Source organism: Phalaenopsis equestris, unplaced genomic scaffold, assembly GCF_001263595.1.
Source record: "Phalaenopsis equestris unplaced genomic scaffold, ASM126359v1 Scaffold225472, whole genome shotgun sequence".
In the NCBI taxonomy this organism is placed as follows: Eukaryota; Viridiplantae; Streptophyta; class Magnoliopsida; order Asparagales; family Orchidaceae; genus Phalaenopsis; species Phalaenopsis equestris.
The window spans coordinates 153,494-172,757 of NW_018243516.1; the positions used below are offsets into that span (position 1 = coordinate 153,494).

At 37.0% G+C, this 19,264-nt stretch overlaps 1 protein-coding gene and 1 pseudogene across 4 annotated transcripts in view; both read left to right on the top strand.

Moving 5' to 3' along the window:
* Window positions 1-19,264, top strand: part of LOC110037823 (tropinone reductase-like 3) — a 44,631-nt gene that overhangs the window by 12,540 nt on the left and 12,827 nt on the right. The window contains exon 7 of one of the 4 annotated variants that reach the window (XM_020742547.1): window positions 17,694-17,911. The exons of 2 other annotated variants lie outside the window; for them this stretch is intronic. In XM_020742547.1, coding sequence (XP_020598206.1) covers window positions 17,694-17,898 — 205 coding nt within the window. In that variant the 3' untranslated portion in view covers window positions 17,899-17,911. Of the gene's footprint in view, window positions 1-17,686; window positions 17,912-19,264 lie in introns of those variants that run through there. One more of the 4 variants, XM_020742550.1, reaches the window with a different exon arrangement.
* On the top strand, window positions 11,458-12,515 carry LOC110037824 (annotated as a pseudogene).

Here is a 19,264-nt window from a genome sequence, read left to right on the forward strand (position 1 = left end):
GAGAATTGGCAGATTAATCCTTTCTATTTCAGCTTTATCGATAATAGTTTCAAATCTGGATCTGGGTTATGATGAAAATGGCCAGAAGCTTCCTTTATTGCCTAGTTGTTTGTGTAAAAATTGCTGCAGAACAGTGGTTTCACATTTATTCTTTTTTTTGCTTGGTAGTGTCCCTTTGTCTGTTTATGGATAGAATAAAAAAATAATTTTTTCATGTGAAGATTTCATGTCAACTTTTTTCATTGGAAATTTAGAATGGTTATATTTTGATGGATTTGAGATGTTCTAAAACTATTTCTAATTTCTAATTAAATCCTTTTGAATGATCGAACGTTTTAAAATTTGGTGGGTTATTAGTGATGTTTGGCCTGTAAATAGACAATGAGTTCTTTTGGTCTTGATATATGTTTATATAGATTATTCTGCCTTGTGATTGGGGTTTATATGGGACGATGGAAGCTGTTTGTGAAATTTGTTGTGGAATTATTGTGAGAGAAGTTGAATTTCTTAATGTTATTGTGAATATTATGAACTGTTTCCTTCAGAAATGAATGGCCAATAATATTTTTATGATCAATGTTGAAGTCGGTGTAAAACAGTGGTGAACTAATTTCTGTACAGAGGAAAAGGAAGCAGATATAAATTGAAGTAAAGCAGAATGAATTCTGCATAAAACTATAACAATTCTATCTATTACATAGCGGTAGAGTGGCTTTACACTTAGAGAAAAATGCAAAGTGAATATATCGGTGAAAGGGTTGGTGTAGCTATAGTGACTGACTTGTCTTTAGATGATCACATTAAACGTTGACAATCTGATTATCCTATTTAGAAAGTAGATGTTTTATATTTGAATTATATTAAAAAAGATAGAGGCAGACCTAAAATGACTTGGGCATGTTGTATAAAAAACAATCTTAATTTATTAGAATTAAATAAAAATATGACACTGAATAGGACACAGAAGAAAAGGATTCATGTAGCCGACCCCACTTAGTGGATAAAGACTTGCTGTTATTGTTGTTGTACATAGCAGTAGAGTATTGAAGGAATATGCAGACACAGCGAAAGAGTTTGGAAGTTCACGTATGTGTGTTGGAGATGAATTGAGATTATTATGATCCAACGATTTTGATTTGTGCTTTTAGTTGCTGATGGTTTGGTGTATCATACTTATCTCGCGTACAAAAGGTAGTTTGTTCCTAGTCATTTGGAAGCATGGTGTAGGTAGAAATTTAGTGAATATGTCAGCAGTTTGTTCAAGTAAGAGCTAGCTCCTTAGATTGAATGTGTTCCTTGATGAAATAGTAATATATCTCTATGTGCTTTGTCTAGCATGGCAAATTGGATTACGAGCAATAGCTATGGCCGATGTCTTATCATATTGAATGACTTTTGGTTGCTTTGTTTCTTTGTGAAAGTCTTGTAGGAGATGTCATAGCCATATAATATCAGTGACAATTGAATATAGAGCATGATATTTAGCTTCAGTAGAGAAATGGACAACCGTTGGATGTTTCTTGACATGGCAGGAAATGACATTAGGATTGAGGATTGAGCAACTTCCTAGGATCGATCGTTTGTCACTAGATTCGCTAGCCCGATTGGCATGTAATTTATGTTTAAAGTGAGAGGACCTCCTTTTAGTGAAAGGTCATGATCTAGAGTTACTTTGATATATCAGAAGAGTCTTTTGAGATTTTGATGATCTGGGCATAGTGGTTGATGGAGATGTTGGGAGAGAGGATTTACAACAATTAGTGTATCTGGCCTTATGATTATAAGGGATTTGTGAAGGGTTGATTAGACTCCAAGAGTGTATGGAGGAGATCGAGAGGGAATTGGATAGGGGTTTACTATTTTTCATACATGAGGAATTTCTTTGGCGTAGGAGATTTGGGTGAGAAGAAAGCCATATGAAATGTGCTTAATGTGTATTCCTAGAAAGGTAGAAACTGCGCCCTGAATTTTGATAGCGAATATTTTGTAGAGCTCTTATTGCAAGTCTTGAAGAATGCTAGAGTTATTTCTAGTTAAGGAAATATCATCTACATTGATCAAAATAGATTAAAGTGGAATTGTGTTGATATGTGAGGAGAGGAATTAGGGATTGTATCTGAGTAGATGATTGGTGAATGTATAAATCAGACGCGAGACTTGTTTGAGATCATAAGTGAACTTTTGAAGTAAACAAATATGATTGGGATGATGAGGATCGAAATGAACTAGTGTTTGATCTATGTAGACTCTCTCTTGAAGATGACAATGAAGAAAGTCTTAGGAGACATCCATTTGAATAACCTACCATTGATGATGAAGTGCAACAAAAAATAGAAGCCTGATAGTGGATAACTTGACAACAAGCGTAAATGTTTCTATATAATTTAAATCATATTCCGATACGATTCTTAGTAGATTTTCCACAGAAATTTAGGGCAAACACATGTTTTATTGCAAGAACATCAAACATTCAACAAAAATATAAAGATAAGCACAGCAAGGCAATCCCTTCAAACTACTAGAATTTGAGAGATAGGAAATTTCTCCTAAGCTCTAAGCCTAATACTCACAATGTTAATTTCTTGCGTACCTAACCCTAAGTCTTCTAGGGTCTATTTATACTAAACATTAATAATTATCAAAATAATTAATTTCCTTAAGTTTAATAAAAGACTAAATTGCCACTTAAGCTAAGCTGGCGTAACAATACTCTTCTCCCATAAAAGCACCTTAACCTCAAGGTGATTGAAAGGAAATTTCTACTATATCAAGGTCCCTTGTCTCCTTAGCAAACACCGCGAGAACCTACTGTATCAAGCTCTCTTGTCTGCTTGTTGCCTTGGCACACACTGTGAGAACCCGCAATGTCTGATTCTCACAACGGTGCCCTAGGGCAACCCTTTAATCATACAAAAAACATAATTCCTTTGCTCGTTTCTCTTGAATCTCTGACCCTTTAAAGCGTTTGAAGTTGACCCCTCCCATATTCTTCTTTTTCATCACCTCCCCGTGAATGGCATCATATGGGTCCTCAGAGTCGTGGTCGTCGAGGTACTATCGTATAATTGTTCCATGGTGCTGCTTTTGATGGCCTTCTCCATTTGGTTGTTGTCTTCCACAATTTGGGCTAGCTTCATCAACTCCCCCGATCTCCACAGTATCAACAATTGTAGTGCTACACGTATGTTGGGTTTTAGATTCTTCATGAAATTCCCTTCCAATATTGCTTTAGAATTCCTTTTCAGTCGTCCTGACAGTAGCTCGAATCTCTACCTATACTCATTTATAGTCCCTTCCTAAGTCAATCCAAAAATTGCTCATGTAAGTCCCCTTCTCAGTGGATCGGAAATGTTCCAACAAGCAATCCTTAAGTTTCTTCCCATGAGTAGATCAGGTATCTAGCCTCCCACCACTAAAATTATGCTAGGGTTTTCCTTTCCAAATATAATCCTACCTCCATGAGTTTCTCCTTCCCATTTAAGCTCATTCACCACGAAATATCGTTCCGCCCGGTACACCCACTCATGTCCGTTGTCCACCTCGAAGATTGGCAACTTTCTTTCGTGTGAGTTTTCTCCCTAATTATCTATACCAAAGATCATTTTGCCTATGTAGCGAGGGTTGGGTTCCATTTCACGTCTTCTATATGTTTGGCTTGCCTTATAATCAGCCCGTATGTCCCTACAGGCTCTTGAGTTTCCTTCCGTTCACAGAGTTGCAACAATAAAAGGGGTAGGCATAGTTGGACTCAACCCTCTGCCTGTGTCCCACCTATCATATTTCTCCATTCGAGGCCAAAATTCTTCGAATTGATCTTCTCCAATCTCGAATTGCATGTCATCCCATTCCGTCTACTGGTGCTCATTTCCACTGTCTGGATGTCACATTATTTCTTCACAGGATCGATGCTCGATCCTACTGCAAGATGCTGTAGATTTGTGTGAAACTCGATAAGTTTCTTCATTATTTCTTGCAGGGTCGTAAATGTGCTCTCCATGAACAAAATTCACCCTTTTATGGACATGAATTGCCACTCCAGTGAGAAATGCTCCTATATTCTAGATCTGATTTGTCTCACATACTCTAATTTCTCCTCAAAAGAATCTACTTTCTTAGCTGTCATTATTCCTTAGAAAGTTTTCGATCACAAAAGACAAAGACAAATAATGTAAGTCAAAATCCCATCATTAGCCTCCGAGCTAGTTTGAATCACGACCGTGTCACGTTATTATGTCATTGTATGGCCCCAATCCCTTTGATTACTTCCAGATAAGTCAAATCGAGTGATTGTTCTCTTTGTATGTTGTGATCCCTTCCTGTGATACTGTCACCAACTTTCCTAGGTTGCTCTTATCGTGATTGTATCGTGATATTTAGTGCGTGTTCTCGATTTGGCTTCCCTTTCTATCTCAATGGTGTGATTTGGCTTCCTTGCAATCCCGATTTTGCTTCCCTGTGCTCTCGATACTATCATTCGGCTACCTTGTGATCCTAGATAGCTCTATCAAGACTGTATTGCAGCAAGCTACAAGCCACGATCAAGACTGTATCGCAACAAGTCGCAAGCCACGATCCCGTTGCTTCTCAGTCATGTCTATCCTGACTGTATTGCGATTGTTTGTGTGATTGTATGTCGCATTCCTTGCTTCTCCAAGATGACCGCGATTTTGTTGGTCTTCCCCAACTAGCTCAATTGTGACCCTATCTTCATTAGGGGCTAGTTCGATCGCGTCAGCTTCCTAGATCTCGATCCGATTAATTCGGACACTCTGATCAGCAATCCCTTCCTTGATTCTTTTTTTTTCCAAGATTGAATTTTTTGATACAAATTCATACATTTTTTGACAAATTTTTGATAAAAATTTGTACAAACACATATTTTATTGCAAGAATATCAAATATTCAACATGAGATCAAAAATAAGCATCTACAATTTGAGAGGTAGGCGATCACTCCTAATTTCTTCAAGTCAAGAGGTAGGAAATCTCTCCCGAACCCTAAATTTAAGATTCACAACAACATTCTCCTGCATACGTAACCCTAAACGAATTAGGGTCTTTTTATATTTAGCAATAATAAATAATAAAAGGCTCGATATCTCATAGACTAATAAAAGATTAATTTTCCCTTTACATTGGGCCGGCATAACATATTCCTATATGTAACCCCGCGCCACATACCGAGCTTCATATCCAGGCACTTATCCATTTCTATTTCTCTTAATTCTTTAGATCCATTTGTAGCTTAGAATTGGTTGATCATGATGTGGAAGAACTAAAATCCAGGTGTTCTGTGACTTTAGAGCTTAAAAGTTTTTTGCCATCTATTTGTAGCGGACGGTTTAGTTTCAGCTGCTTTGAGATGCAATAGATCAAGCACACATTTAGCTAGAAGAGAGCCAGTTTTTAATCTTGTGATCATATGGTTTCTTGTTGGGATTGGTGGCGAGACAGGTTTTGTGGTGATTTCCTAAATAGGAAGGGAAGTCTTGAGCTGATCTGCGGGTGATTGAATCATTGGGGAGTAGGGTGTGGTGGTTGATGTAGCTATAGATTTTTGAGGTGATGAGGGTACGATTGAAGGGGTAATAAGGTGAGCGGAGTAGGGAGAGGTGTAGGAGGAGCTGAGGTCGATTTTGTGGCAAGTTGTTTGTATGGCAAGAGTTCATCAAACAGAACATGATATTGATAATAAATTTGCCTGTAATTTGGTTAAAGCATTTGTATCCTCTAATGTGTTCAGGACAACCCAGAAAAACACAAGGTATTCATCATTGTTGAAGCTTGTTTCTTTGTGATGGTGGTAGCCAAGGATAGCACTCACATCCGTAGATCCTGAAATGACTGTAATATGATCGAATTCCATGTAAAAGCTGATATGGTGATTTGGAGGCTGTTATGCAAGAGGGGAGACGATTATTAAGGTAAACAATAGTGATGATAGTTCAGCCATAGGGATGATGGAAGTTGTGAATCAGCTAATAGAGCTCAAGTACTTTTAAAATATGGCGATGCTTGTGTTCAACAAGTCCATTCTGTTTTGGTGCATATTGACAAATGATTTCATGTATTATTTCATGAGTGGTGAAAAATTTAGTGAAGTGTGACTTTCTGTATTCTTTACCACCATCAGTTCTTAGAACATTCATGTGCCCGTCATGTTGGAGTTCAACTTCTTGTTTTATTTTGGTTTGGAGGATGAGGAGGCAATGGAGTTGTGTTTTCTAGTGTTTTCTTCGGTTGATTATTGATGTTCAATCAATGCAGACATTGAGGAGGAATTTGGATAGTTTGTTCTAGATCTGATAGGAGAAGAATCCATTCGATTTAGGCTACTTTTTGAAGAGAATTACTGCAAACATCCAGAGAAAAAATTGTTGTTTTGTCCTCTTCCTCTGTTCGAATTGAACCTTCCTTAACCTTACTGAGAGTTTTTAGGCCAAATGGCATTTCAATTGTTGGGACTCAGAATTAAGTTTAGTGGAACTCTTTATCTCTTAATTATAGAAAAGAGAATAAAGGTCTTTTAGATCATTTTGAGTGAGCTGAGTTTGGATTATAGTTTCGTTAGCTTGATAAGCTGGAGGTAGGCTTTTGAGGGTGTATCGAATAAGATCATCAATGTCAATGCAGGTGTCAGCATTGGGATGGATTATACCTAGGGCTTCAATTGAATTACAGTTAAAACCACACCCGAAAAATAGGATCACACCTTTTCTAGTAATCCGGAACAAAATATTGAATTAAGAATCATAACAAAGGAATTACAGAAAAACATATCAAGATTTAATGTGAAAAAACTCGAGAACGGGAAAAATCACCGAGCTAGACCACACTAAAATTTTATTATGAATGGGAGAAAAGTGCAGAAATTATAACACTCAGATCTTCTCTCTACTCTCATGAGAACTTAACAAAACTTCGCTTCAACTTCTTTCTTGATTGCTCATGAGAATCATCACTGAAATCCACGCTCTCGACCTTTACCTCTCCATGCACCTGTGAGTTTCACACGAAAATGTTCTGTTGACGCACCCTTTGCTTTGAATTAGAGCCTTAAGAATTGTATCATAAGAGAAATTGTCTCGACGACATAGGTACGCTCAGAAGAGGCTTAAATATTTCAAGCTTGTTGTTTCGTAAGCTTAGAACGAGGCACAGTGACGTAGCTACGCCCAATTACACTGTAGTCATGCGGCCTGGTAACTTTCAAATCGGCATAGCTACGTCGTTTTGGTATACGTACGCAGGTTCTCTGTGTACAGAGTCACTGAAATGCTCCTACCTCTACGGGTGTGGTTTCGATTACGGGCTCTACATCTCAGCAATCTCTTACTTGGAGACTAATACCACTCAACATCTCTCCTCCAGATCTGCACTTCAATTTGTACCATCTTCATAGTTTTGTATCTTAGTGGGGGCTCACTCTTATTCCAACCTTCTTGGGCTCCAATTGAAGACAACTATAGCTCCAGTTTATCGATAGTTATCATCTTATGCAACATGTCTGCAAAATTCTTAGTTGTGTATATTCTCCAAGAGAAATTGCCCATCTTCTAGAATAGAGCGAATAAAGTGATACCTCAACTGAATATGTTTTGTCCGGGTATGTGAAGCAGCATTATTAGCAAGATGAATAACATGTACTATTACTATGAAAATTTTGAATCTACTGCTCCTTGCCCAACTCTGACTTAAAGTTTTGTAATCAAATCATCTCCTTGCTAACCTCAGTGATAACATTTTATTCAACTTTCATAGTTGAAGATGCAACATCATCTACATCATGGAAAGTTAACTCATTGTTGTGTTCCCCAAAATGAAAATATACCCAGTTGTACTTCTACCCTCTAAATATCCTGCCATATCCAAATCTATAAAATTGTGTACACTGATCCACGCAATTCCAAAGCAAATAGCCTCGTTGATTGTTTCCTTCAAATATTTGAGAATCCATTTCATCCCCTTCCAATAATGCCTGCTTGGATTGCCCTGCGGACCACTCCCACTAAATATGCAATATCATGTGTCGTACATATCATAAAATACATCAGACTTCTAATGGCTAAAACAGACAGAGTTCTCCTCATTTGTGTCTTCAGACTTAGGTGATAGTTTCTTAGCTTAAAGTGTCCCTGAGGGGGTGCAAACTGGTTTTGCTTCACTCATGCTGAACTTCTTTAGGTTCTTCTCAACATACTTTATTTGAGATAACTTTATTATACCTGCACTCTTGTCCCTATTGATTCTCATTCTGAGTATCTTTTTGATTGGGCTTAAACTCTTCAAATATTTGAGAATCCATTTCATCGCCTTACAATAATGTCTGCTTGGATTGCACATGTATCTGCGGACTACTCCCACTACATATGCAATATCATGTCTCGTACATATCATAAAATACATCAGACTCCTAATGGCTAAAGCAGACAGAGCTCTCCTCATCCGCGTCTTCAAACTTAGGTTATAGTTCCTTAGCTTAAAGTGTCCCTGAGGGGGTGCAAATTGGTTTTGCTTCTCTCATGTTGAACTTCTTTAGGTTCTTCTCAACATACTTTATTTGAGATAACTTTATTATACCTGCACCCTTGTTCCTATTGATTCTCATTTTGAGTATCTTTTTGATTGGGCTTAAACTCTTCAAATATTTGAGAATCCATTTCATCACCTTACAATAATGCCTGCTTGGATTGCACATGTATCTGCGGACTACTCCCACTACATATGCAATATCATGTCTCGTACATATCATAAAATACATCAGACTCCTAATGGCTAAAGCAGACAGAGCTCTCCTCATCCGCGTCTTCAAACTTAGGTTATAGTTCCTTAGCTTAAAGTGTCCCTGAGGGGGTGCAAATTGGTTTTGCTTCTCTCATGTTGAACTTCTTTAGGTTCTTCTCAACATACTTTATTTGAGATAACTTTATTATACCTGCACCCTTGTTCCTATTGATTCTCATTTTGAGTATCTTTTTGATTGGGCTTAAACTCTTCATCTCGAACTCCATTGATAATTGCTTCTTTATGTCATGATTTTCTTCATATATGTTTCTGCAATCAACATGCCATCCATATGCAAAAAAGTGCAAGATATAATAAATATCAACTTTTTTTTTATGAAACAATAGTGGTTTGCTTATCATTTCATGTACCAGCTGTATGACATGAACCTAAACCACTACCTCTGGGCTGCTTCAAGTCATAGATGCTTTTCTTCAATATGCAGACCAAGTCTTCTTTGATTTTGCACCATATATAGTTCCTCTTTTAGATCTTCATTTAAAAAGGTTGTCTTTACATCCATCTAATCTAGATGTAGATCTTTCTTTGCTACTATGCTCGACACAACTCTGACAGTTGTCATATTCACCCCTGGAGAAAAAATCACAGCATAATACTCGTCTTTCTGTTGAAACCACTCACAACAAGCCTTGCCTTGTAATACCTACTACCATTTGACTCCTATTTCAGTCTGTAGACCCACTTTTTGTGTAATGCTTTTTTGACATATGGTGATATTGCCAATTCCCATTTCTGATTTGACCTCAAGAACTACATCTCGTCAGTCATGACAAACTCTCACTCCTTTGACTCTTTAACTTGAGTGATATCTTCAGAACACTCTGGTTCACCACCATCTGTTAGCAACACCTCTTAACTTCAGTAGTAGGTGACTGAGGAGCTTTTTTTGCTTCATGTGATTGTGTACTTCTATCTCCACCCTCCTGATCACCATTGTATTCTATCTCAACATATTTGGGCTACTCAAAAATAATTGATGGACAATTTTTTGTCCTGTTTCTGCTCTTTTACATTTCCATTTCATTGAAAGTAATATTCATGCTCCTAATCAACTTTTGACTTTGATTGTTCCAGAATTATACCCAAATTCATCTAAGTCATATCCAGTGAAAGTGCATTTGATAGATTTTGTCAAGCTTATTCTTGGACTTGCATTAACTTGGTGAACTCCCAAATATTTTTAGATGAGATAAATTTATCTCATTATTACTTCAGGCTTTTTCTGGTATGCCTTCATTTAAAGGTACTGATGGATTATGATTAACCAGATAAACAAAATTTTTTCTGCTTTTGCCCAAACTGCCTTAACAAGCCTGCATGCGACCTCTTACTCGTTGCAGGCTCCATGATAATTTTGTTCACATGCTCAACTATTTTATTCTGTTGTGGAGTACTTTGAACAGTGATATGATGCTTGATCCCTTCTAAAGCACACTAAGTTATGAACTTGGGGTAATGATTCTTGCCGACATTATCTGTTCTTTAACACTTCAACTTCAAGTCTGTCTCATTTTCTATCGTGACCTTCCAATTCTTAAACATTTCATATACGTTAGATTTTTGCTTGTAGTAACAAACCTATATCTTTTTGGTGTGATAGTCAATAAAAGTGACGTAGTGAGAACCTCCAATGGACTCAACAGTAGGATCTCATACGTCAGCATGCACAAACTCTCATTTCTTTGACTTCACCACTGACCCACGTTTGGAAAAAGAGACTTCTGCTTGCAATATATGCAATCTTCATACAAAGTGCTAAGAACGACATCAACCTTGGTTCTAACCACATCAATGAATTTTTCCATCTCACTAATTAGGTAAAAAGTGTCTTCAATGTTGCCCTGAGCTATTATCATTGCTCTTTAGTCACGTTCTACAAATCACTTGTGAAAGTAGTCACATACCTCGACTTTATCAGCTGGCTCATCAAGTTCAGATTTCTTATTAAACGTAGAATATGTCTTATCTCATTAAGTTTCCAGACTGTTCCATCAGGCAACTTGATATCAACATCACCCTTTCATATAATATTGCAAACCTTGTTTTCTCCCAAATAAAATTTTCCTAGATCACAATGAGTGTAATTTTTAAACACATTTGTTGGGGCATGGATGACATGTCACTCTTAAATCTATCATCCAAGGTTCAATACCGAGTAGAAATGAACCAGGGCGTCCCCTTAGATTTCACTTATGGTGACAGTTGTAGGGAGGTCATGTCTTGGCTTCCATCACCAGTCTTCCTTAGAGCTTTGAAGTTCTTCTTAAAATGACGTTTCTTTCCACAGTTCCAATATTCATCTCTACTATTTCGTTTGCTTGACTTGGACTTGAATCTATCTCTATTTGCATTCTTCTCTAGATTCATTTTGTCAATCAAGAAGGATGGAAATCAGACAGTTAAATTAAGAATTTTCTATAATTAGAAGCTTCCTTATTTCCAATATCTTTATTCTGATTTATTTCCTTTTTAGCTGAATCTTTAGATTAGGAATACACATTATTAGGTTACCTAAAATAGATTATGCAGAATATTTTGTACCTAAAATAGATTGTAAGATTATTATTTAATGAAATGAAAACAAAAGGAAAAGACATAGGAAAAGACATCGAGCCTATTCATCGAGTCTATTCGATTTCAGCCTATTTTTTTTCAAAACTTTGACATAGTATCAGAGCCAAAATTTTGCCCTATTCACCAGCAGTTATTGGAGGATCGTCAAAACTCCTTTCCTGTCGTTCTTCTTGCGGGAAGGGAGGAACTACTGATTTGCCTTATTCACCCGCCTTGCTAGAAACCATGGCCTTCTCCGCCTGGTACGTTCCATTCGACCCCTCTTCCGACCACGACCAGCGCTACTCTCTCTTACGATGTGGTCTACAGGAGCAAGTCTTGTGGCCTCCTTGATGTGCGCCATGATTTCTCAGCCCTCGCCAAGTTCCCCGGTTCTTACTAGCGTGATCTCTTTGACTCTCGCATCGGTCGCACCACTTGGCCCTACGACTCCGGAGTCTGATCCAAGAAAGAGTTCGTGCTCCTCGAGATAGATGTCGAGCACATCGTTTCTCTCTTCGAAGGAAACTCCAATCTCTTTTGTGCTGAGTGGCTCGGTCGTGAACATCTTGGCGGGACGCCCGATCTCTAGGTTAAGCATTGCGGCATCTCGCACGCCGGATCTTTTAAGGATCTAGGTATGACTATTCTTGTATCCCAGGTTAATCGGCTTCAGAGCAAACCCCTCTCTCGCCCCATTGGGGGTGTTGGCTGCGCTTCCACTGGTGATACGTCTGCTGCTCTTTCAGCCTATTGCGCTGCAGCAAACATTTCTGTTATTACTTCCTGCCTTTCGATCGTATTTCATTGGCACAACTTGTTCAACCCATAGCCAATGGCGCCACCGTTCTGTCCATTAATACAGACTTTGATGGGTGCATGAGGCTAATTCGTAAGGTGACGGTTGAGCTTCCAATTTATCTGGTGAACTCGCTTAGACTCAAAGGCCAGAAGACTAACAATTGAAATTCTGCAACAGTTTGATTGGGAGGTTCCAGATTGGGTAATTGTACCTGGAGGAAATCTTGGGAATATCTATGTTTTCTATAAGGGATTCAACAAGAAATATCGTGTAACTCGATCCTATTTGTGGGCTATGATCGATAACATCTGGATCGTGTAATTGGAAGCAGATCCTTCTTGTGGCTATTATTTGAATTTCTGGACGACCATGATAAAAGATTTATTATTTTCCTTTGCTCAAATCATGTTATGGTTTAGGAGTTGTCTCTGAGGCTTCGACATTCTCGGGTTTCGGCACTCTCGAACTTTAGCCTCTCGGGATTTGGCCTCTCGAAATTCGGCCTCTCGGGCTTCGACACTCTTGTGCTTCGGCACTCTCCGGCTTCGATTTCTGCCTCTCGGGTTTCGACCCTCTTGGGCTTCGACACTATCAGGCTTCGGCCTCTCGAGCTTTGACACTCTGAAGATTCGACACTTTCAGGCTTCGACATTTCTAGGCTTTGACACTCTCGGTTTCGGCAGCTTGAGGATTTTTTATCCGGACAATGTTATCAGCTTCTTGTTGGCAAATTGATGCTTCCTGACCAGTCAGCATCAATTTGATGGGGGATGTCAATCAGAAAGGATGGAAATCAGACAGTTAAATTAAAAGCTTTCTATAATTAGAAACTTTCTTATTTCCAATATTTTTATTCTGATTTATTTCCTTTTAGCTGAATATTTAGATTATGAATATGTATTATTAGGTTACCTAAAATAGATTATGCAGAATATTTTGTACCTAAAATAGATTGTAAGTTTATTATTTAATGGAATGAAAGCGAAGAGAAAAGGCATTGAGTCTATCCAGATTTCAACCTATTTTTTCCTAAAACTTTGACATATTTTTCTGTGGTCAACATTCAACTTAAAACATGAAGATTCACCGTTCGCCGTCTTTCTACAAACTTCTTTATTCAACTCTAAACCTAAGATGTCATCGAAGTTCAATTTCATTTTCTCTGAAGAGTTACTACCATGACTAATCCATCTCAGCAGTTTGACAATGAAAATTGAATCAACAGTGCTCTAACTTCATGATGAAATTTGATCCTCATAGAACACAACAGGCTAGTTATAGTGTTGAAATTGTTCAAATGTTCAACTACTGAGCTCTCTTCCCTCATCTTTATGGTGAATAAAATCTTCATCAAGAAAATCTTATTTGAAAAAAAAAGGTTTTTCATATATCTTTATCAGTGCCGCCATGAAATCCACCATAGTGCTCTCTCATTCATTACATTGAATGCAACAGACGATAAAAGTAGACGACAAATCAAAGTTAGGGCCATTCGATTCATTACTTTTCATTCTTCCATAGTCATCGTTACAGGCTTTTTGGCGATTCCTTGTATTGACAAATACAACTTTATTTGATAAAATAAATGCATTCTCCAGAACGTGAAGTTCGGTCCATTGAATATCTCCACTTCGTAACTCGCTTTGTCGGTCATCACTCCCATTCGAATTAAATTTCTTCAGGAAAAAACAAACCTTGCCTTTATACCACTTCATGGGTTCGATTATATCGAGGGCTTCAATCAATTTTTAATGAAAACCACACTCCAAAAAATAAGATCATAGGTTTGAGTAATCTAGAACAAAATATCGAATGGAAACTCACAACAAAGTAGTCACACAAAATACACCAAGATGTAAAATAGAAAATTCCGAGAACGTGAAAAAATCACGAAGCCACAACGCACCAAAATTTCATTAGAAATGGGAAAAATATATAAATATTATAACACGGATCTTCTCTCTACTATCACTTGAACTTACAAAATTTTGCTCCAAATTCTCTTTTGATAGGATAAGAGCAATCACCGCTGAAATCCATGCTCTCGACCTTTACGGTTCTAACACCATAATGAGTTCCGTACGAAAATTTTATGTTCACACACCCTTCGCTTTGATTCAGAGCCTTAAGAACCAAATCGAAAAAGAAATTGACCCACAGGCGTACGTATGCCCAAGAGGAGTAGATATTTTGCGCTTACTATTCCATAAGCCTGGAACGAGGGACCGCGGAGTAGCTACACTCAATTGCGGCGTAGTCACGCCGCCTGGTAACTTTTAGATCGGTGTAGGTGACGCCGATTTGGCATAGGTATGCTGATTCGCTGTGCACAGGGAGCTAGAGTGCTCCTTCATCTGTGGTTGTGGATGCTACTACAGGCTCCACATCTCAACAGCCAGCTGCAGAAATAGTCTACTAGAGTGCTGATTTGTGTAAGGTACCGTGTCTTTGTTTGATTCTTCATTGAAATATTGTGTAGCTCGATTTTAAGCTAAACTGTTAAGCGCATCTCCAGATTTTTTTAATGTCTGAAAAGCTGTCTAGAGTTAACCCATATGGTAATATGGTTGCTGACATAATTGAGAACATTGTTACATCCAAGTGGTATATGTAAAATTAGGAATTATTGTGCCAGATTCATTTGTTGTTGTGGTGGGTGTTCGAGGAAAGGATCCATCAAGGAATCCCAACATTCCAAGCCTTTATGATCTCGATCATCTGAGATCTGCAAAGGGGGTAATTATTGGTAGATAGGGAGATTGTAAATACAACCTTGATATTATACAGAGGAATCTTAGGGAGTGAACTATAGAGGTGTCGTAAATTTTGAGAGTTGCCATTCCTTCATTTAAATCAGATGTACCTGATTTATCCATTGCAGTTTGTTGCAGCTCTGATACCATGTAAAACAGTTGTGAAGAGCGAAAAGGGGAAAGCAGATAAACTGAAGTAAAGCAGAATGAATTCTGTATAAAACTGTAACATTTCTATCCATTACATAGCATTAGAGTACTGTAGGTATATATAGACATAGTGGAAGCGTCTGGAAGCTAAGCTGCTCGGGTATGGTGTTGGAGATGAACTGAGTTAGTTATGATCTAACAGTTTTGATTTTTTTGATCAGTTGTTAATCATGTTAGTGTAACATAGGTACATCAGTATCAATCAGGAGGTGAGTCTCATCCTCATGATTTAATATAATCATATTTATTATTTGAAAATTTTTCTTTAATTTCTGTTACTATCATTTATGGTATTGATGCTTCACCCTATATTTTGGTTTTTTTCTCTTATTTAAAGTTCTAATTTTGCCACTGCTTACAACATCACTCCGTTGGATGCCATTGTGATATATATATATATATATAGAGAGAGAGAGAGAGAGACAGAGAGAGAGAGAGACAGAGAGAGACAGAGAGAGAGAGAGAAACCACATAAATTTATGCAAAGCTGTTCCAAACTCACCTGTATTTTCAATATTTACTTATGGTTCTTTAGGCATTCAAGGACTGTGAGAAAATCTTCTTGATTAGTTAAATTTTGTAGGATAGGATAGGAAACGAGGAAACTTTGGGACTGGAGCACTCTTAGAAGGAGCGTTTAGTTCCCTTGGGAATGCGGCTTGCTTCAATAGAAGAAAAAAAAATGCACATGCGCTCAATACATCCACAAGCATGTATTTTGCAGAACTTATGCAAATATGTGCGCACACATGCACACGTTACTCTTGAGATTCTCGTCAGATTAATTTTTTTTATTGTTTGATCATGTTTTGTCACGGTAGAGAAAAATCAAGCGGAGATTTTATCCCTTTTTAAATTTTTAATTTATTAACTTGGAATAAAACTCGTCCCGCCGATAATCTAACATAAAATTAACTTTATGCTTATTTTATATATATATATATATATATATATTATCGATATATATAGTTATAGTTTTATTTTTTTTCAATTTTCTTTTGATTGCCTTCCACCATAACTTCATGCTATGTATCATGGACTTGATTTCTTGCTTATTCCATGTTAAGAGTTTTTTACTCTCAATAATTTAAGGATGATTTGAGATTACATTTGCTTGTTATTATTATTTTATTTATTTTATTTTATTTCAATTTTTTGAACTCTTCTCTTGCTTATCAGCCACTTCATCTTCCATTTTCCCCGCCTCTCCCAACTCTACTTGCGTCTCCTCCAGCTCAAAGCTAACCCACATCTTATCTAACACTAGTGTATTGTCCACTCACTCTGTTGCCTCTGCCGCAAACCATCACTCCAAATTCCTTCAGGATTTGGTTTTTAAGGTTAAAATATTGCCTCCATGCTCATCCATAAGATTTGCCTTTACCATTTGTCAGGCGACCTCCTCAACAGCCACATATGTTGAGCTATCTCCGCACATAAGATCAATTCCAACCTCACCCAATCATTCTCTAACCCCTTCACCTTCCAAAAGTGGATCCAACTTCATTTTAGATCGGTCAATTTTTTGCAAGTATTGGGCAAGAAAATATATCAAGAGGCCAAAATAATTTCTATTTTAAAATTACATAAAATAATTACTAATTTTTATTGGCTTATATGAAGAAGTTTTAACTTTTAGAGTGGGCAATTCTTCTCCTTGAGCATAATTTGATTCCGCTCATGTCACATTCCATCTATCTGAGATTGTCACTTTCTTCAAAGGGCTTTAAACAAAAGCTCACACATAAATGTGAAATGGAGAAGAAAAAAAAAAGGTTGTTCTTTAAATACGTACAATACTTACAAAGTTATTTTTGTTATTTTAATTTTTTTTTAAATTTAAAATTGTGCATATTAATTTTTTTCATTAAAGAGGGGTGATAAAAAAAATTATCCCAAATACCTAGTGTGATTGCTCTTACTAATAAAAGAATATCTATATTTTTTTTTTAATCTACCTCAAATTAAGAATCTCGATATGCCTAATTGATCATAAGGTTGACATTGATCATGCATTTTCAGGAACAACAAAATATTGGGGCAGAAGATGATAACTTTTGAAAAACAAAAAATGTCGAAACACCACATTTTATCGAGTTCAAAGCAATGAAAGACTCATGAAGCTCACGTTTTCCTCCGATCTACTCAAAAAATTCAAGATTAAAAAAAGAACAATCCATATTATTAAAAATGCAAATTATTGATCACATAGCACATAAAAAATTTCAAAAAATGATATTGAGTAGATTAGGCATGGGTATTCAATGATCAACAAAAATAAATGTGGAAGAAATAAAATTTTCATACCAAAATTTACCATTATTTTAATTTATGCTGAAATAAAGTTAATCAAAATAGAAATTGCATCAAACTATGATTCTATTCACTAGCAACTTTGTTGGATCCAACACCTGCTGGATAGTAGCAGGATCCATGTCAGAATCAATAACAAGGCAAACGAGCTCCACAATAACAAGGCAAACGAGCTCCACCAGACCATATTATTCTCCTCAACCAACTCCCTTCTTCTAAGCTATTTTGATATTGTCTGCCTTCTCTTTAAGGAATCAGAAGCTGGAGGGACGAGAAATCGGAGGCAAGATCTAAGCTGTCGCGCATGTCGCTGTCTTTCCAATTAGCTCAAGCAGAGCATAAGGAGGGGAAAAATGGCAGTTTTGGAGGTCTGCATACGCCGCGATCGACTTCGTTGAATAATAGAGGAGCACGAGGGGTGACCTGCGTAAAAAGCATCGCTCAAACGCTGGTCATGGGCTGATACACCTAAAAATGTACTACTTTTTTATATGCATGTTATGTTTATTTTTAATGATATTGCACTTTAATGGAAGATATTTTGCATGTTCTTGATTTTAGGTACAAGGGATGAAGTTTTGGAGAAAAAAGAACGAAAATGGAGCAAAATGAGGTCAAATGAAGCAAAACAGTAAAAAGTGAACTGGCTTCTGATGCATAGGCGCCAAACTCTGTATGTGAAAACAGAGAGCCCGACGCCATGGCGCTAGGATCTGGAGCTTATGCGTCAGGCAGTTAACCAGGGCTTCTAGAAGGCTAGCGCCTAGGCGCCATTGTTGGGCGTCTAGGCGCCATAATTAGTTTTTCCCAAAATTCAATTTATTTAGACGAATTTTAAAGGAGCATCTGAAGTGACTCTTAGGAAATTTGAAGGCTATATTAAATGAGGCTTGATGTTTCTTGAAGGGGGGAAGGAGTGTGAGAGAGGCCAGAGTGTGTGCGTGTGTGTAAGGGGGTTAATGTCTTTTAGAGTCTTGGTGACTTTTGGGACATTGGAGAGAAGTGTAAAGGATTGATATTTGTTGTGCAAGGAGGGCATGAATCTTCTGTAAAGATAAGTTTGAGACTCTTTTTGTATTTGCTTGAATTATTTCATTATAGTTGTATGATTTCAATATCATTTCCAACGAAGAAATCATGTATTTTCTCTATGTTTAGTGAGTAGTTTTACTCACTCTTTTTCCTTAAAATAAAAATTAATCATATATAGGATTAGATTTTTTTAAGACTTCTCTTATTCTATAATTGTGATGATTCATCACTTCGTACTTAATTTACTTATTCAATTTGACCAATTGGTATGTTAAAACTTGTTGTAAAGCCATAATTACTTGGGAGAGCTATGTATTTCTCAACAAGTAAGGATCTCATTAATCTAGTGAGTGATAAGGTAGTCCATTGGTTAGTGCAAATTGATAGAGATATAAGATTTGATGGGCGTAAATTGGTGTTTATAGGGTGACAACCTAGATTCTTACTAATTTGATCTAGAGTTTGGAACTTAAGGACCGGTTTGTCCTAAAGAGAGGGCACGATGGGTAATCTAGAAGTGAGAGGCTAGAACGTACCCAGCATAACACTAGTAATAGGAACTTAACTCTATGTTAGCCAATGTTCTTTATGCACTTTAAATAGTGTAAATAATAGGTATGCTTCTATTTGTCACAAAATTACATTTAAACATCTAAACATTTGATTTCTACACTGATTATGTTCTCATTGCAAGGGGAAATAGATTTTGACTATATAAGAACTTTCCAAAATTTAACCAGCCTCCATAAATTAGGTTTTTATTTAATTCATGTAACTTTAATTTTAGAATAAAATAG